At 29.6% G+C, this 20,357-nt stretch overlaps 1 protein-coding gene across 1 annotated transcript; it reads right to left on the reverse strand.

Moving 5' to 3' along the window:
* Positions 1 to 1,875: 1,875 nt before the first annotated feature.
* On the reverse strand, positions 1,876 to 6,434 carry LOC108343714 (hexokinase-1). Its single transcript, XM_017582055.2, has 9 exons — positions 5,992 to 6,434; positions 5,099 to 5,249; positions 4,837 to 5,019; positions 4,426 to 4,500; positions 4,067 to 4,222; positions 3,847 to 3,945; positions 3,642 to 3,772; positions 2,768 to 2,849; positions 1,876 to 2,552 (listed from the first exon to the last, which is right to left on the reverse strand). The coding sequence occupies exons 1-9, from the start codon at positions 6,261 to 6,263 to the stop codon at positions 2,205 to 2,207; spliced, it is 1,497 nt and encodes a 498-aa protein (XP_017437544.1). The 5' UTR covers positions 6,264 to 6,434; the 3' UTR covers positions 1,876 to 2,204.
* Positions 6,435 to 20,357: the final 13,923 nt, after the last annotated feature.

The raw sequence follows: 20,357 nt of genomic DNA on the forward strand, positions 1-20,357 counted from the left end.
GGTTTAGATTTTTGAGACTGATCAATAAATCCTCTTCCCTGTGTTTCTCTTCCACTTTTCCTTGTTTCTCTCCTTATAGCAACTGGCAAGTATAAACTTATTTAGAAATCTAAAGGTGTAGGAATTGTAATTGTTTCTGGTAGATCTCTCCCTCATTTGGTACCAGTGTGGCTATAAGAACAAGGTTTAAAATGCTTTTTTTTCTGAACCTTGAACCAGATATTTTGCTGGATCAGTGTAGCATTTCATCACGATGCATATATCTTTGCACATAGCTCATTACAAGTCTATTGGATGAGCCATATAGGTTGGATAATTTTAAATCTGTTCTGTAAGGTATAAAGAAACAACACCATCATAGCAGTTTGAGGTTTTCTTTACTCATTACGTGTGTGTGGAAGAATTGAGTGGGGATACAAAGACCGCTCATGTTATCAAAACAATCCAAACAACAATCACTAAAGTGCCTTTATTTATTGTATTTTTAGTTTTTTGTCTTTTTATTTTTTTAGGCACTGAAAATTATAAAATAGAGGTGATGGATGGGATTGGATTCAATGTTTAATCGTATATTTTTTTTCGGAAGAATTACACTGGTCAACAATACATCTACATCTATAATTTTTTTCTTTATATTTCTCTAGTATTTCATTATAATACTTATAATTGCTTAGAAAGGTTAATCTTTTTCTAAATTAAAATTAGTTTCTGAATTAATATTTTAATTTATATATAAACTAATTTTATCTCAGAAATTAATGTTATATTTCTTTTTTCTTAAAATTATTTACAAACAAACCCAAAATCCACAAGATCATAATTCAAAGGAAGCGAATTGAAATTAATGGTACAGAGAAACATGCTTGTTTATTCTTTTAAATTTTTCACACAAAATCATGTTTGGGGATTTTTTATTTTTTATTTACAAATAAAGCATATAAAAGTGTTTTAGTTTGTAAGCTTGTAATGTAATTCGTTTATCTTAAACTTGATTTTAGTTTTCTATATGGTTTCTTTAAATTTAAAATGATTTAACTTTTTTAAACAATTAAATTTGATTCCACTAAAAACATTATACAAAGTAAAAGAAAAATGCATACTTTTACTTTTAATTAAATTTATTTTAGTGATAAATACAACTATATTTTCTCACTTTGTACACCCTTTCACAAAACAGAAGTTAAATTAAACATTTTATGATTAGTTTAACGTTTACAGTATAATTTACACTCACTCCACAACATTCTTTGCATGTTGTGGCTGGATCAATTTAAAAGAAATTTAAAAAACTTATTCATTCTATTTAATTTTTGATTGTTTGAATAAATCAATTCATTTTTAATTTTAAAAGTTAAATCTGAATAGTATACTTCTTATTTCTGATGTACGTAATCTCTTTCATGTATATTCAAAATTTAAATTTTATGAAAATAAACATAAGTTAATAAATAGAGAAGAGAAAAAACAGAGAATACAAAGATAGAATTAAAAAGGAGAAAACAAAGGAAGGAGAAGATAGAAAAAATAGAGTGAACATGAAACAATGTTGTGATCTATCTGAGAAGATGAAGCAAGGTTAGGTAATGTTATGATACACAATTTGTTGTACAATGTATAAGTCTTGGTCATTTTTTTCTTTTGAGTTATTTTTGTTAAAATAAACATATAGAGAGTTTACTCTTTAAATAATGAGCTTTAATAAGTTCAGATTGTTTGAAAATTCTAAGTCAACTAGAAATAAGATTAATTTAAAATATATAAATGAATACAAATCTCATCTTACAAACCGATTTTGTAGAATTAAATTAGACTTAAAGTTCACTTCTTAACATAGACATGCAAACCAAAACATAATAAACAAAGCCAACTCAACTCTTCAGTGATAACTAAGAAAAGCTTTGAATTCAATAAATTAATCCTGGTTTACTTTGTTTGAAAACGTTACATTGGGAAAACATGAAAACTCAGTTTATATCTCTCCTATTATTCCTTGATGTTGGAGAGACAAAGACTAACCAAAATAATGGCAGTAACTATCCAAGAAGCAGCAAGAACACAGAACCCTACAAATACCTGCCCCCTTCTGCTGAAAGCTCCCTAGGACTAGTAAATAAGACCTTTTAGCTTCAATCCGTTGATCTATTAGGTGTACCCAAAAAATGAAACTAGTGTTACAGTGGTTTATCTTGGCTTAAACCACATGTTCAAAAGTCTTGCACTCCCAAATACTGAGAATGAGAAGCTGCCAAGAGGGCTGCTCCAATTCCAGAGCCATCATTAGAATGCTCAACACCAACTGTATCAGCTGCCTCATCTCCCAACAACTCCTTTAGTGTACTCTCCAAGGAACTTCTGAATTCAGTATAGTGTTCAAACAATCCTCCATCCAGTGCTATTACTGATTTCTGTTTCTCCCCATCCTTTACTGTGTCTCTTCCTATTTTCTTCAGGATGCCAAAGATTCCAGCAGCAGAAAGGCGCGCTCCCCGAGTAGCAACGATATCACAGAGTTCAACAACAAGCTTCCTCATTTGAAGGGATGTGTTATTGATCTGACAGAAAGGAAAATAGTGAGAAATCCTAATAACTTTCTTTCAGAAAGGAGCAATGCCAACAAACTTGTAATTGTTAAGTATCCTGAACAAGTAACAGATTCAACAAAATTTCCTATCTTCTATATCTAACTGATGGAAAACAGTTAACATGGTATAAACGGGTGAACAGAGAAGCATTTTTGTATTCCACATTGTCTGTGAAGCATCCTTACCTTTAATAGATCCTTCAATTTGGTTCCAACCACATTCAGATCTGAAGATGCATCATGATGCATTGCAGACATGTCAGGTGTCCTGTTACATCCCATAATAAAAGATGAACAAATTCAGAAAGCTGTAATACAAGTCAAAAGAGTAAGAATGAAAATAGTGCCATGCAAATGGGGATGTTTACAACTCAAATTAGGGAAACACAAGTTGTACGATGTAAACATGTCACTATATGCCTTCCACTCTTGACAAATTTTTTCACTGGACTTTTGGACAACAATGCAAGTAAATAAACAATTCAAACATAAAAATGCTTTCTTATGATTCACCCATATTTCTTTAAAGATTGTAGTCATAAAGAATATATGATAGATATGTAGCATTCTTTAGACTTCAGCTATAATAAGTTATAGCGTTGAAAAACTGATCCTGCCATTTTTCTCAAATTTTCCCCTGCATTTTCACCTTTTCTCCAGTTTCCACTTTCCCTACCAGCTAGCAAAACATGTCCCATAACAGACTATTGAAACCCAATTCAACATTGCAGCATTCTTGTGTTGATTATAAGTTTAAAAATGGAAAAAAATAATGATGAGCAAATGCCAAAGATGAGAAATGAGAAAAGGTGGATTCATCAAGCTTTTAAATTAAATATATGATATGTGATACTAAGATGGAACATGAGAAGAAATCTGAACAGAACATCATTTTAGCTTGCCCAAATTAATAATTTAACCAATAAATATGAAGAAAAAGTTTCTGAATCATTGTTGGCAAGGTAGAAACACAAGAAATTTGTAAGTTAAGACCAAATGGAAAATTAGCAAGTATAATTCAAGAAAATTAGTGAACTTTTGAATGGACAAATTATCATACCTAATTATGAAAGGAATTTTCAATTTTGGAGGAACAGTATCTCCAAAGAAGTCAGCTTCTTCAGCCATCTTCAACAAAACTCTCCTTACAATGTCACCCAAATACATACCAGAAATTATCTTTTCAAAAATCTGCAAACAAGATTGGAAGAGTATTATAAATGCACATTGGTCATTTAACCTAATGATAAATAGATAATCATTACCTGTTCTCCAGGGTTTAAGCTCTCTAAATCTAGATCTTGATCATATGGTGTTAGAGGAAGATGAGAGGAACGGAAATTACCCCACTCCATGTTTATAACCTATATAATCAATAAATAATCAGCAAACTTTGATACACAGTTAATCATTACCTGTTTCATGGAATCACAGTAAACACAGTTTGTATTACACAAGAAAGTAAGTGTCATGTGATCTATTTACCATCTCTCCTGATTTTGGTAGAAGACCTTGCCATTTTGGAATTGCATGTGCAGACTCTACATAAGCTGCATTTGTCCCAGTACCAAGAATTACTCCAGCAACAACATCCGGATTGCCGAATCTTGCTCTAGCTACTGTTCCAACTGTGTCATTAACCTTCACATCTCCAAGTTAGGTTTTGTATCCAGTTTAAGACATTCAGTAAACACATAATTTAAAATATGTGTGTGTGTGTGTGTGTGTGTGTGAAACTACACACTTAATCTAAATTTTCCCATATGGAAAATGAAAATTATTCTTCATAGCCAGAGTTAAGAGGAGAAAGGAAACAATTATAAAGAAAGCGAAGTGAGACTCACTAGAGCTGCAACACGCATATCCAGACCAATTTTTTCGAAGGATTTGGTTAATTCACCCACCACATCTTCTCCAACCTACAAACAACCCAAACAGAATCAATACAAGAGTAACTGCAGAAGCCTGCTCAAGTAAAGAGTATCAGAGAGATGAAGAGAAAACTGGTAGGGATTCTCCATTTGAAAAGAGTTTGTATGAGAAATTTGGGAATCATAAAAGATCAGCATAGTATTCCAGACTCAAAAAACTATAATGCAACAGCAGTAGTGTATATGCTGACAGAGAAGAATACTCATGCATGTATCTGGATTGCACCACAGTCATTCTCAAAACAAATGAGATGACAACAAGAAAGAATGGCAAGGAAAGGAAGATAGAATTGAATATAACAAAATCAAGGTGACAAGAATTACCGCATCCTCAATATTGAAACCCTTGGTCCACTTTATTAGACTTCCAGATGAAATTGATGTTTGCCTCACTGGAAACGAGAAGGTAAAACCCAGTTCCCTTTGTCTACCAGGGGGAGGGTGAAACTCTTCAGGCTCAGAACTAACAAACTTTGCAAGTTTTTCTGCTATAAAGTCAAACAATTCCTGCAATTCCATAATTATTATATTAGAGAGAGTAGTTAAGGCTCATTACTGTGATAGAATTTCTAACAAACAGACTTACATGCGAGCAACCAGTCATCAAATGAGGAGGAATGGAAACTTCTTCAGACTCTAGGTTGGCAACACCTTTCTCTTTCCCACCTAAATGCACCCGAAGGGTTCTGAAGTTTGTGCCACCAAGGTCTAACGCATAAAAGAGTCCTTTCTCATCCCTATAAACAATGCAACAGAGTAAAAAATGAATCAGAAAAGGAAGAAACCTTCAAGTGTTACAAATTCATATGACAAAAGTATTCAGCCATCAAAACACACAGAAAAGCTCAGACATTCAAACCCCCTCTTTCACCATCTTTCCTTTAGAATGCCTACAACACACCACAAACAATCCAAAGCCTTAAGACTAAACTGTCATCATCTAGATCATCTAACTGAACCATTCACAACTGGATGCCCTTATCACCCTACTGATCAACAAAGAATTTCGAAAAGCACAAAACAAAAAGTCACACATAGCCATCCAGTCAGAAATAATGACCAACATCTAAATCATTATGCCATGTTTAGATAAACTTTCAAAACCAAAATGAGTTGAACTCTCAGCATGATATAAATCAGCTTATGAAGGTAATTCGTACATCCTTTTTATATAAATTTCTCCTATAATGTGAGAAAACTACCTTATCTTCTTCTCCTACAAATGTTTATGTTTATTGTTTGAAAGATGATTTTAACTTAAAAGAGAACCTTAATCTATGTTACCTCGTTATTTTCTTCTCCTACATACAAGTACTTAATCAGAAGAAGTTTATCCAAACAATATGAAAAATCAAACAAAAACTCACTAAGCCATCACTACCATGTACAAGGAAAAAACCTGTCACGAAAGCATGGTGTAATCAAAGCAGAAAAAGTCAAACCCTGAGAAAAGGGGTTGTGGGATTGAAGAGAACAAACCCAGAAGGGAGATTATCGACAAAGGTAATCAACATCTTGAGCTTGCTGCCACCTTCAGAAGCAAGACCCGCGTGCATCTCAACGTCCATGGCATCAGCAACCTGTCTCAGCTTCGCAATTGGGGTCCCACACTGCTTCTCAAACTCCCTCACCATGGCCACCGCGCGACCCCGCTTTCCGGAGCTCCTCATTCGGCGGCGCACCACCAACGCCGCCGCCGCACACGCCGCCGCTGCGCAAACGACTGCCACTCCCACCGCCACTTTTCCCATGATACAAAATCAGTTGTCACGTGGACGGAGCCGAATCTAATCAGAGACAAGACAACCTCTTTTTGCTTTTTGCAAACTCCCCAGATTCTTTCTCACTCGTGCGCTATGTTCGATGTCAGAAATAAACTCCTACATTCATACATGCGCCTTATTGTTTCTTTCTGTTTATTTTTTCCATCAATATATCAATGGTCCCAGAAAATTAAGAATTACCCACACAATTTAATAATTCATACAGTAATAACAACACGAAAAAATAATTAATTAGATACTAAGTTGCATACCATTCTATGCATATAATCAATCATTAGAACTTTCATTAAAAAATCAGATCTTTTTATAAGGAAAGCCATTAATAAAGATAGTAAATACTTCAAAATAAAAATAGTTAATTATGATTTCTTGTTAAGTTAATTTTGTAAAAAAAAAAGTATAGATAATTTTTAAGAAAAAAAAGTTAAATATGAATTAACTATTAAACAGTAGTAAAATTCAAATTAGCTCATGAAAAAGGGAAAGTATAGTGTTCATATTACTACCATTAATATCGAATGCTAATTATAGGCATAACATCTATCTACCAAACCCAGAATAATGGAGAAACATAGACCCCGCATGTTGAATGTTCTATTAATATATATATATATATATATATACACATATATATATATATATACACATATATATATATATATACACATATATATATATATATGTATATATATATATATATATATATATATATATGTATATATATATATGTATATGTATATATATATATGTATATGTATATATATATATATATGTATATGTATATGTATATATATATATATAACTAATTATAAAAGTTATTATAATAAAAGTAAATTGCAAAAAATATTATATATAATAAAATTAGTTATAAAAATGTATTTTCATTATATATTAGTATAGATGTAAAATTATTAATTTAAATTTATTTTCAGTTGTATCCTAATTTATGTATATATTGATAAATCAAACATTTATTTTTTTTCTTTAAATTATCTTTCTTTTATCTTTATATATACTCTGTATTGATATTTTAGTTATCTACCGCTAGTAATTTCTTCAAAATAAATCATCAATGATTAAAAATATAATTGTTCACAATTTAAAATTTCTATGTACACTAATATATAAAATTTAGACTTAAATATATTTATTTTATATTTAATTTAATTGTGATATAAGTTATATATTTAAATTATTAATTTTATATTTAAATTTTAAGTACATTAACAAGTATTTATTATACTGTGATGTCACTGTGTAAACTATACTATACTCCATCTCTTTCACAACGCTTTTGAGTTATTATTCTTAAATTTGAATGCTAATTCAAGAGGCTAAGTGAATGCAGTCAAAACTATCACCTATCAAAGTAATTAAGGTCTTTAATATCAATTTAATTCACTAAATAGTTCTTTACAACATCACTTACCAATGCTATACACCACCAATTAACTGAAGATGCTATGTTTTAATTTTTTTTATCTTAATCTAAAAACATAAAATTATACCGTACACAAATCTATAATGATCATAATATAAGATAAAATATAAAAAAATAATATTTAACAACATGCTAATGTTAAAATTTTAAATATAAATCTAAATTTTACATTGGATAAAAAAAATAACAACATATAAAAATGAAGACTCGTTAACTCATTGTTTTAAGGTTTTTGATATAAAGTTGTATCAATTCCTTATGTGACTAGATTCAGATATCATTGATATTGTATCTTTTCAGAAAATTTTATTGATAGATTCAACCCTTAATACATTTTTTCATGTTTATTTAATTAATTTCAATAAAAATATAAATTAATTAAAAAAAATACATACAATAATACCAGTAAGAAGAAGAAGAAAAAAAAATTACACTTACCTATTTAATGTGCTTATGTATCGTTCTTGTTGAGCCTTCTTCCTTTTATAGGCTATTGTCTAGTTAAAGATGTCGTATTTTTCTCTCTATCCTTTCTCAAAGAATCTATTTTATATATAATATATTTATTTTGTGATATTTAATTTATCTTTTACTCTAATTTCTTAATAGATTCCAACTTAATTTATTTTATATTCTAATCTCTTTATCTTATCTCATACTTTAATATATTATTTTTATTGAAATTCTCACGGATGACTCCATACATCAAATATTTGTTAGTATTTTACTTTTATTCATTTCTCTCTCATGCATATATATTTATATCTTTGTGATAACAATAAAATAATAAATATAACTAAAAGTTTTGATATAAATATTATCACAATAAAAAATAACTAAAAGATATAAAGAGTACAGTTATAATGAAATATATAAAAAAATTATAAAAGTTATATATGTTTTTATTCATTTATATAATTATACAATAAAACCGTTTTTAACATTTTATCACGATTATTGAGTAGTTTATTGTAAATCAATTAAACTAAAAGGTTTATTAGAATAAATGAGAGTATGAAAAGATAAAAATGATAAAAAGAATCAAAGAAAAATTAACGGTTTTAGATTGTAATTATATATATTTAGCGTGATTTAAAAAAAATCATTTTTGTAATCCCTTTGTTTTTAAAAATTAAATTTTGTTTCTGGATTAGTTTTATTCATAAGAATGAACTTTTATTATTATTTTTTTAAAACATAATTGTTAACTTATATAAAAACTAATTTTATTTATAAAATCTTTATTTTATTATAAAAATGTCTGCAAAAAAACTTCCATAAACAAATATCAAAATGTACGAGAATTTGCTTCAAACTTTAAAGAACTCGAATTTAAATAGATGTTACACGCAAACGGATATGTTTGCTCTTTAAATTATTATGCTTTAATTTTTTTATAAAAATATATATAAAAATAAATATTGATAAATAAATTTTATAAGCATGTAATGAAACTCTTTTATCTTAATTCAAATTTAAATGTACTTATTTTTCTACGGTTTCTTTGAATTTAAAATTATTTAACTTTTACAACCATTAAAAGTGTTTTTTAATTGATTTAGTTCTACTAAACAGAATTTATACAGAGTTAAAAAAAATACTTAATTTACTTTAAACTAAATTTATTTTAGGGATAAATAAAAAATTGTTTTCTCACTTTATTTGGTATGTCCTTAGGTATATTAATAATATCTCTCCTTGCATTATTAATTAGAATAGAGAACCATATATATTAATTTTTTTAATAAATCATAAGAAAAAAGTAAGTACTGAGGTGATACAATTAAAAGAAATATGTTCATTGAATACATCCCAACATTTAAAAGATTGCAATAATTTATGTTCCAATAACATTATTTAACAATAACATTATGTTATTCTAAAGAGTTTTGGAATTGAAAAATTTAGGCAAAATATTAAATTTGTAATTTTTATATGAAAAAAATAATGTTAGAAAGAATAATACAAATAAAAGTTATTAATTAAATTTTAATAAAAAATAATCATTGGTAAATTAATGTAGATATTTGTCATATTCAATATAATAATTTAAGTTAATTTTACACAAGTATTGTGATTTACTTGGTTTGAAAACACACTAGAAAATTTATGTTCTGATTTTTTTTAATGCAAAAATTAGAATAAATAAACTAAACCATGTGGGTCTCGTTTTGTGAATAATTTAATTTAATTTAATTTCAACTGCTACATTTTTAAATGAGCATGATGTTTGGTACATTGGTGAAGGATTCTAATAAATAAAAAATATCTTTTAATTAATTACAAAATCAAACTTAATTAATTTAATTGTGGTCTTAGAAGGATGAAAGTGATATCTTCTCGTTACCTTTTTATTTGACTGTGTGTATGTATAAGAAAACATTCTCATCATTCAAATTAGTAGAGATTTAAATTTAATAAAAAAATATATAATTAATAAACAAGAATATATATTAAATTTATTTTATTTATAATATTTTAATTAACTTTTACCTAAACGAATCTAAGGAATCTTCCATAGATTTGATGAGCAAATTATAAGTAAAAGGACAAAAGAGTTGAGATTGACACGAGTGGTAAAACGGACACCAAACACTGTATGGTACCCTTTTTCTAATTTGGCAATAATTTTTAAATATATTTTTTACTATTTTTATTCATTTATTAAATTATTTTTTTCCGCCAAATTATTTGTTAAAGTTAATTTTTTTTAAAAAGAGAAGTCATACTCAAAAATGTCTGCCAGGACAACCTTGGAGGTTTGTCCAAAATGGTTTGATCTTTGTTATTATTTTATTGTCCGAAATGGGATGATCCAAACTTTGTTTAAAGTATCAAAACAAAACATCTTTTAGTCTTCAAATTTGACAAATTTGAAATTCGCATTTGTCGTATTCACCAATACTATGAGAATGCACAATGATACCTAGATTGACCAATATTATAAGAATGCATAATGACACCTAACCTTAATTACGTTAAAGTTTTTTAATATGTTAAATATATTTCATATTAATATTTGTGTTATTTAAAACACATTCTCATTTTAAGCTAATTTGATACGTAAAAAAAATAATGTAATTACATTAAAAGTATTATATCTATTTATTTTTAAAATTTAAAAATCAAAATGTATCAAAGATTTAAACGAATCAAATGTTAATATTGTGACAAAATTCAAAAACTAAAAACATAACATTTATTTTATTTCTTTTCGTACATAAGTACTTACGGGAAAATTATCTGAAACACGCCCTTAATTGAAAACTTTGAGTAAAAGGTAAGCATTATTAACCCTAAACATATAAGTTTGTGAATTTCGTGCAAGAAAAATACAATAATACAAATAAAAAGAAGAAATTTTCAGAGGTAGAAGCTTAAAACAAGTGTTCATATTTTTTTTGCAAGTGAAATATGAGTTGATAAGGTGTACTTATGGTACATTCTGTTCAGTTAGTAAAAAGCCCAAAGCCCACATGAATGCATAGATTATAGGATACATGAACTGCCTATTGTAGAATGGCAGTTTCTTCCCAGACCTCCGTAAGTTTCTTTTTGCAACACCAAATAAAAAACTTTGCATTTTGCTCCTTTTGAATTGCACAATACGAGAACAAAAAACAATTTTTATTTTTAGATTGATCGATTTATAATTATTTTTTTAAGAAAAAATATAACATCCAAGGTAAAATGGAAGTTTTATTATATGGGGGTGCAGGAAGAAACTTATTGAGGTATACGAAGAAAGTGCCTTGTAGAATACTTAAGCGTTGGTATCTATTTGGCCCACCAAGCTTGAAGTTATTTTTGTTCAGTTTTTCTAAAATGTTATAATAATATAAATTTTGTTCCATTACAAAAATGTGGCTCCATGCTATCTTAAAGATAGGGTCACGAAAACAAAATTAAATCAATGCATCACTATGGTTCATTTCCACCCAACAATCACCTTTAAATAGTTTAATTAGAAAAATAAATAATAAAAAAAGAGAAAAAGAAAATGATGCATTACCTACTAATTAACAGTTAGATATCAATAATTACTCGTACACTAACTTACATTCTTTTTTTATGGAAAATAATTACATTCTTTTATTCACTCTTTTTTAGTGAAAGTTAGATATCAAGATTCAGCACAAGTATTCAAGATTCAGCACAAGTATTATTAATTAAGGAATTGGCCTACGTGTATTTTTTTTATGGTGTGTGATGTCATCTCTCATATGTGATATTATTTTCCTTTCACTTTTGTTGAGCTTTAGTGTAAGAAATGTGAAATTAAACTGTGTTTTTGTTGTGTTAAAATTTATTATATTAGTTAAATATACTTTTAATGTTTTGATATAAAATTAAAATTAGTCTTATTTATTTTAAATTTTGATGTATATTAATTTCTAAACTTTAAAAATAAATAAATATAATTATTTTGACACATTAGTTAAATTCTTACATTAATATAAAACGTTATTTGATACATCAATTTTTTTTAATAAATTTGTATTTATTTACTTATTTTTTAAATTTGAAAACAACATTATATCAAAATTTATAATAGAAACAAATTCTAATTTTGTATTAAAAATTAAAAAATTATGAAAAAAAAAACATATTTCACCCTTATAATAAAAGCTATTAATAAAGGGTATTATGTACTTTGACCTAAAATTAATTTAAGGGTAAGATGAAAAAGTAGTAATAAGACAATATATGTTGAAGATATTTTATTTAAATATCCCTATTATGATGATAGATATGGCAATCATTCTCTCTCACCCCACCATTGATATAACCTTTTTCTTGCTGCATTCCAACTGATAAGACAGAAACCAAATAGTAATGAATGAGTAACTTGGATTCCATGGAGGCCATGTTAGGAAGATGGTACCATTGTTGGTTGCAGAATGCGGGCCATAGTTCTCCTTAATTATATAGTTGGAGACTGCAGATATATAAAACAACTTGGTGAGAGCAACAAGTAAATGATGCATCAACCACACACTTTAAGAAATAAACTTTAAACTTAACTCGTTCTAACTCTAAACCTAATTCGATGTAACAAAAAACCGACTTATTTGTATCTACTTCTTATATTTTTTTTATCTCTAATCGATGACGTAAGACTTTCAACCGACAGTACAATAAAACTCACTCTGCAACCGTCACTTCTCTTTCAACCTTAGTTACTTGCAACTCTGATAATTATATAAAAACATATCTCCTAGCAGTGTTTGTGAAAGTAGGTTCTTAAGCAACATACAAACTTTGACCTCAATTATTCCATGACAGCTTGCTCTGATGTTACCAGTTTCACGACTTTTGGTAGCAGCAAGATTCAAGGATATGCATGAAAATATATTTATATAAATATAGTATCAATTTCCTTAGCTTGTTAGTGTCGTGCAATCGAAAAGGATGTGAAGAATAGACAACACAGGCACAGTTGCCCGGCATCAAAGGAATTTTGTTGAACAAGATAACTTTTTATCTTTGCCCCTAAAGAGGGTTTGAATCACAAGCAAGATCACAAGCACGCGAGAATCACTCACAAAATGAAGGCCTTGTAGACTAATGTGTGTGTTCCTTATTATGGTGGATTTGATTCTGACCTTTTCGATGGTCTCATGGAATTCAACCAGAATGATCTTGTAATGATTCATTATTCCATATGAGTTAATTATGCACCTTTTCATATTGCAGGCCATGTGTCTATAACAAATGAGGAAAAAAAGGAAAAAAAATGACCCCCCAAAATCCAACCATATCCAAATATAATCATTCGAGGTCGTGTTTTGGTTGAATTTCTGCCTGCCTATAGTGAAAATGTTGCTTGATTCGAACACGAGTAGATCTGGTTTGTCAACACATGATCATCTCTGTAATGCTCCATATTGTTATAATGGTTGATGCTGACTTCATGCTCTTTAATATTCGACCAATACAAAGAGTGTTAGACCTGTAAAACTTTAATCTAGAAAGAGGGTCTTGTGAGCTCTGAAGGGTCAGAAATTTATTTCATGCTTCATACCATGGACTACTTTACTTTATCCTAGAAAAGCATTCGTTTTCAGTTTTCAGGACCACTTATTAGTATGTGGGGTAGATAGCAATCTCTATCTACTACGTTTATGGAATCCACTCTTTATGTTTACCTCTGCAAAAGAAGCAGGATATTTGGATCTAACGCAACACTAAAATCCCATTTAAGCAAAATCTACCCCACCATCGTAGCAATCAGCAATTGCCACAGGGAATGCACTGCTAAATTTTCTGTCTTTTCTTCTGGGTAGGGTATATACACTATACGGTCGGGTAAGAAGCTCAACTAACTACTATTATCTTATCAAAACGGTGTAACATAATGTTGGGATTCCAAATGTGAGTACAAGTTCCATGAGAAAGTAGAATCTTATATAGAGATAAAAGACCATTAACTCATTGCCTTAAGGTTTTGGATAGAGAGTGGTTTCAATCTTTTATATGATTGGACTCAGATCTTATTGGTGTTTGTATCTTCCGGTATCAGAGCTGATGGTTAGTCTTAGCGACCGGTTCACACGAGTATAATGTTTTCTATATTGAAAGTCTTCTTGACAAAGGTTTCCAGGTAAACGTGTCCCATTAAAATAAATGGCAGTGGTGTTTATGTTTTTAAAGTGAACCTTCTCGATAAACTCAACACATAATTCACACATAACCTTATTTTTTAGTTAGTATGTCACAAGATGTTCTATTTTCATGTTCATGTGTATGATATCCAAAGTGGTCAATAATATAATTGTCTAACTCAATATTGTAAAGTTAGTCTATATATTGTGAATTGATACGTGAATTTCCACTGTTACAGTATAAATTAGTTTTGACTCTGCATCAAGAATAGCCTTGGTTAAGCTATAAAGAAAGATACTATTACCTCTCAATAATGGAGTCATAGTTGACTATGTAACTGGAAATTGAGTGGTCAAAGTGATGGTATTGGCTTAAGAGAAAAAGGTGATGATGAGAGATGGATGACAAGTGTAGTTGGTTTGTGGTACCACAGAAAAGCACGTCAGTGTACATATATGGGGTGACAAGCCAAGCAAGAAGCTTGAAGCTTGGGAGAAACGGCTCAGTGAGGATGAGCTTTTTTCTGACTTGGTTGAGAAACCTAAAGAAAGTTCATCAATCTTGTGATTTAGACAAGAATGTCGCACGGCCATGTGCAGCAATGCGCCCCACGTGGGATATGACATGCGTGTGGGTCTCTCTAACTCGGAAGTGCTTTTGTTTTCTTCTTTTTCTTTGATAGTTTTGGCAAGATACAATACAGCACATCCATATACTAACATATATAGCTTCCAATAGTAAGGAAGGAAGCTGTGATGAGAAAGAAAAGGAAAAGGAAAAGGAAAATCAGCCTTGGAGAAAGAAAAAGAAGAGCCAAATAATGTTAAATTAAAAGTACATATGCATAATGAGTGTATATTAATTGCAAGCTGAGCTAAGGAAGTAGTACTGTACCTCTTTTTGAGGTATATCTTTGACATGTACACGTCCTTCAGAATTATGAGATCCTCTAATGTAATGGGGTCTGGGAATGAGCTGTGTTTGTTAGGCAAGTAGCTGGCTTTGTAATGACCTTGCTGAGACATCCTCTCATATGTCACGTGCCCTTTTTCTTTTCTAGATAGCTTTCTTTTTCTGAATTTCATTTGAAATTTATGGCTTTTTGATTTATGATCAGATGAACTTGAAACATATCTGTCTATTGCTGTGTTGACCTGTTGTAAGCTGAGAAACAGACTAGATTCTAGATATATTTGATTTTCAATCACTCCTTCCCTACTTTCTATGTGCCAATATTCCTTTAAGTCTTGTCTGTCACTCTTGAATTATTCAACTTTTCCTTCTCTTTTGGTGCTTCTCAGAAGATGATTGCAAACTACAGATCCTTGTGCAGCTGTTCAAAAGAACCTTTTTTTTCTCCCTAGTGCAGTATAGTTTGTTGGGGAGCACTGTGGTGTGTTCATATACCTTTAAGTAATAATCTTTTCTTTGTGCATAGCTTTTTGGTAATGTGATGAAAGGAAAAAGGGGACATTGTGGTGATAAAAAGTTCTGCTTTTAGCTATTTACTATGGCTGGGGGTGATGCCAAGTGTACCATCATAGGTATTGAAATTCTGTTTCGTTTGAAAATATGTGATCTAAACATTGAATTCCACAGACCCACCAGAAATGGCAAATAGGAAAGAGAAGTTTCTTAGGCCATGTTAAGTTACAACATGTCAAATTTATAGTCTCTTTATGGCCAACCCAACTAAAAAAAGGTGCAAGTCAATTCAAAGGTATGTGAAGAATTATCAATGTTATCTGCTTCCAAATAATGCATCTTGGACCCCATACAGCAGTTGAGAAAGAAAATACTTGTTAGTGCTACTGCTACTTTATTAAGTATGTGTATATGCGTATAAATATACAAGATAAGCACAAAACGTATTCGCTTAGAGGAGCAGAAGAAATGCAAGTGTGCCGAGAAGATAAACTATAAAATGCAACATTTATGACCTTTTTAAAGCGAGTTGATCTCGCATTTAAATCAGTGATGGACTAGAATTTCAAGTCTCTACCCATCTTCCGACAGAGAAAACATTTATTTAAACGTTTAAAATATGTTCATAACCTTGCCATCATATAGGGATCTTAAATACAAAAAATTTCTTTCTGTATTTTGATACATCAGTTAATAAAGTCACCAGTTTCATCAATTTCTTGTTGCTTTCACACTTGTAATTATTAATCCACATGTATACAGTAATAATTTGGTTTTATTCTGTTATATTTGATTTGAATTGAAATGATGTGTTTTTCTTCAACAGCAGCCTTAAATCATATAAGGTATATGTTTCCCTGCCACCTCTTCGAATCCTTTGTAAGCAAGCAAGACATTCAACTGCTGATGTTTGAATTTAATGTTTAAGCTATGAAACATGAACATAAAGCTCCACTTGAAGAATCTGAACATAGCAACATGTAACTTTCCAACAGCAGGCATGCATGAGCAATAAATAAACAAATGCTACAAGTTCAAAGGCTATCCAACAAGGCATCTCTCATTCATGAGCCTCCCCATGATCAAGTGGCTATGGATTGATGCATCATCTTTCTCATCACCCAAGAAAAAATGCCCCACTATATGAAGGAGGGTCCCACCCCACCCACCACCCAATAAGAATGAGCCTGTTCCCCAAACCCAAACCCTCAAAGCTTCTACCTTTCAGCCACTGATACTGTCAAATTACACTGAGTGTTCACATTATAGCTATATATACACTTAATCTTATTGGTTCAGAATCTTAGGATAAAGCAGCTTTAGTCACTTCTGGTATCTCAATTTGGCACCGTCCTTAGCCTAAACAGATAAGTACTGTTCTGAATTGGAAACTTTGTTCTAAGATTCCACTTATAATGTAGGAAACTCAGTTACCAAACTTAGCTAGGCATGCAAAAAAATAAAAGAAAGAAGGGTTTGTAAGAGGATAACAGAAACGTTGGAATTGGGAAAATTTGGGAGGCACAAGTGGTCAAATAGTTTACGTGGCGTTTTGTGGGCGTTAAGAAGATATGAAGTAACGAGTCACAACACAACAACACTGCATTATGTGCATAGGGGTGAGCTTCCCCTTATGGTAGAAAACAAAAAGAAGAAGTGGTGCCTCCTAAGTGTGAGACTCTTAGTGCTGTCAGATGAAGGATGGTGGGGACTCATCTGCATTTTATATAACCATGCATATATATATATATGAAAGTATAAATGATAAATAATGTGATAAAAAAATGAAAAAAATGGTGTACGTAATTAAAGGGTGTCCATATACATCATTGTTGATGTGTCAAAGTCCCTTCCCTACATAGAAAAAGTAATAATAATAGCAGTTTCTATCTTCTTCACAGACTCTCTAGTCTAAAGAGTACCAACCATGCATTACCCTTATTGTGATCATTTCATGTGTCCTCTTTCTCTTTCTCTCTCTCTCTCTCATGTCATGCAGATACAAATAAATGCATAGCATAGCATAGCAGAAAGATGGAGAGTGGGTGAGGCGTGGAAGCGACAATAACAGTAAACCACACCAACTCAACACGACAAAGACAGATAGAAAGAGAAACAAGGTAAGTAAAATACTAAATAGTACTAATGCGGCCAATTGATGAGAGGATGTTTCATGTTTCCTTCCAACCATCTGTTTGTGAAAACGGGAGCGTCCTGTGCAGGGTCCGGTCCGTTAATTGCGCACGCACCCATGTGCACTGTGAGCCAACTGGGTCACTCCACCCTTTCAACTTTCAAACTCCAACATGGTAAAACATCATTCACATATACATAATTTTAACCTAATCCTCCCTTTTATCTCATCACTCTCTCTCTATATATTACATTTATTTATCTATAGCAGATTGATGTCTTTAAGTGTTTGTTGATCAGAGATTCCTGTTTGTTAATCATCCATGATATTATTATGTTACTGTTAGTGTTGTTAATGTTACTGTTACTGTTACTCTTAGTGTTGTTAATGTTGCTGTTGTTAATGTTAGTGTTACTGACCTAATGTGATAAGAATAACTATACAATGATTCATTGATAGGGGTGAAATGAGTTTAATGAGTGTTTGGACTTCAGTTAAAAAATTATTAAATTTAATAGGAGTTAAAAAAGATAATTTATTATGATTTTTAAGTCAGTTGAAACCTAATAATGGGAGTTTGAAAAATAAAAAAGAAAAGGAAGTTGCTGAAATTTAGTTTGGTGGAACCTCTGCTGACGTTTTCACTTTCTTGTCTTGCTGATGGGTCCACGCGAATTATGGTAATACAATTGGATTTTCGTAAGAATCATCGTAAACTCTAAAATTGAAGGATATATATAAATGTTTAGTGAATTTTAACTAAATAATAATAATTTTTTATTACATTTAAAATATTTCAAGGTTTTAAAGTTTTGGATAATTTAAAACATAAAATCGATTAAGTTAAATTTAATTTTTTTATCAAATCATACATTACTTAAAACAAATTATTATTTTAATCATATTAATAGTTTATATTTCATGAAATTAATATTTTTTGTATTTTTAACAATGTATATTATTCTTCCTCTGTTGAGATAATGTCTGACTCACAAAAGTTTATGAGTTTTATAAAAGTCTTGAAATTATTTATGATAATTAGTTATCACATACATTTAAAATTTACAAGAAATTTTTTATAAAATAAAAAATATCCAGAACAAATTTTTGTATGAAAATAAAATTTTATAAAAAAAAAATCATTGCAAATTTTCTGGTAGTTATGTAGTGCTTGATACAAAAGAAGGCAAAGGAGAATTACATAAAAGAATGGACAAATGAAGAACCTATAACAAAGAACATAAAAAAAGCAAACACAAGCATAATTGGTCTAAATATTGAATGATGCATTGAATTTAATATCATTAAAATAGAATATAATTAGATATTATAAATAATAACTTATTTATTTTTTAGATATTACATATATAATTATTTTAAAAAATTAGAGTTTTTGTTTTACTAAAAAATATATTAAATAAAACTAAATTTTAAATACAAAAATTAGAAAATTAATTTATACATTAATTTCTAAACTAAAAAACATTATTATAAATAAAAAAGTATAATTAGTTTCTAAACTAGAGTTTAAATTGAGGTTAATATTAGTTACCAAAATTTTAGCTATCAAGATTTTAAAACTTATTTTTAAATTTACTTTATAATAAATAATATTGTCTTATTATAGTAAATAATATATTATGACAATTAATGGATAATAAAAATATATTATAAAAATTGGAGTTGGTTCGTGCTAAATAATATGGTTTAGTATTTCGTTGTTTGTCATATTGTTTAAGTTTTTCAATCTTCAAATTAAACATCAACACTTAAATTTAATTCTAATTTATAATAAATATATTTTAGAATAACTATACAAATTAATAAATAGAGTAATAATATTTCCTTAAAATCATTTTCCGAATAGTTATCAATAATTTTGAATAATTAAATGGTTTTAATACATATGAAAAAACTGTTAAACGTAATTCAATTTAAATTGGAGATGGTAATTATAAGAATGAATGAAATTTTTTGTCGGTAAAAACGGAAATCTAATAATTACTTTATTTTTTGTTGATTTGAAAGAAAAAATTAACGTACACAAGTCGCAAAATAATAATAAAAAAAGAGGTAAAATATAAAATATCTTTCATCGCAAAAAGATTCAAAGAATCATCTTTTAGTTCTAAATTCTTTTAGAGCAATTATAACATTCATGCATTTATCTCAGTTTTTTTTTTAATTTCCTTTTTTTCGAATAAAAAACAAAAGAAATGACCTATTTTACTTGTCTGATATCAAAGCCCAATTCAGCAGACAAGCCTGGGCCGAAACCCAACAACTCACTGCAGTTGCAGTGAGGAATAGAATCTACTGTCTCACGCCCCCACGTGTGACCCTCACGTGTCTGTCATTCTCGTTATTTGTTTATTGTTTTGTAGTGCAAAGTAGAAAGATTCTCTATAAAATCAAATCGCCTAAAATATCAACCCACTAATTAGTGCCTAATTCA

Source organism: Vigna angularis, chromosome 8 (genome assembly GCF_016808095.1).
Source record: "Vigna angularis cultivar LongXiaoDou No.4 chromosome 8, ASM1680809v1, whole genome shotgun sequence".
Taxonomy (NCBI): domain Eukaryota; kingdom Viridiplantae; phylum Streptophyta; class Magnoliopsida; order Fabales; family Fabaceae; genus Vigna; species Vigna angularis.

What these genes read in the sequence shown, in the direction of transcription:
- LOC108343714 (XM_017582055.2), bottom strand. Translation starts at nt 6,263, where the DNA reads ATGGGAAAAGTGGCGGTGGGAGTGGCAGTCGTTTGCGCAGCGGCGGCG. An exon ending in TGATGACTGGTTGCTCGCAT is followed by an intron (nt 5,020 to 5,098) that starts GTAAGTCTGTTT and finishes ATGGAATTGCAG; the next exon opens with GAATTGTTTGACTTTATAGC. An exon ending in AAAATTCCTTTCATAATTAG is followed by an intron (nt 2,850 to 3,641) that starts GTATGATAATTT and finishes GGGATGTAACAG; the next exon opens with GACACCTGACATGTCTGCAA.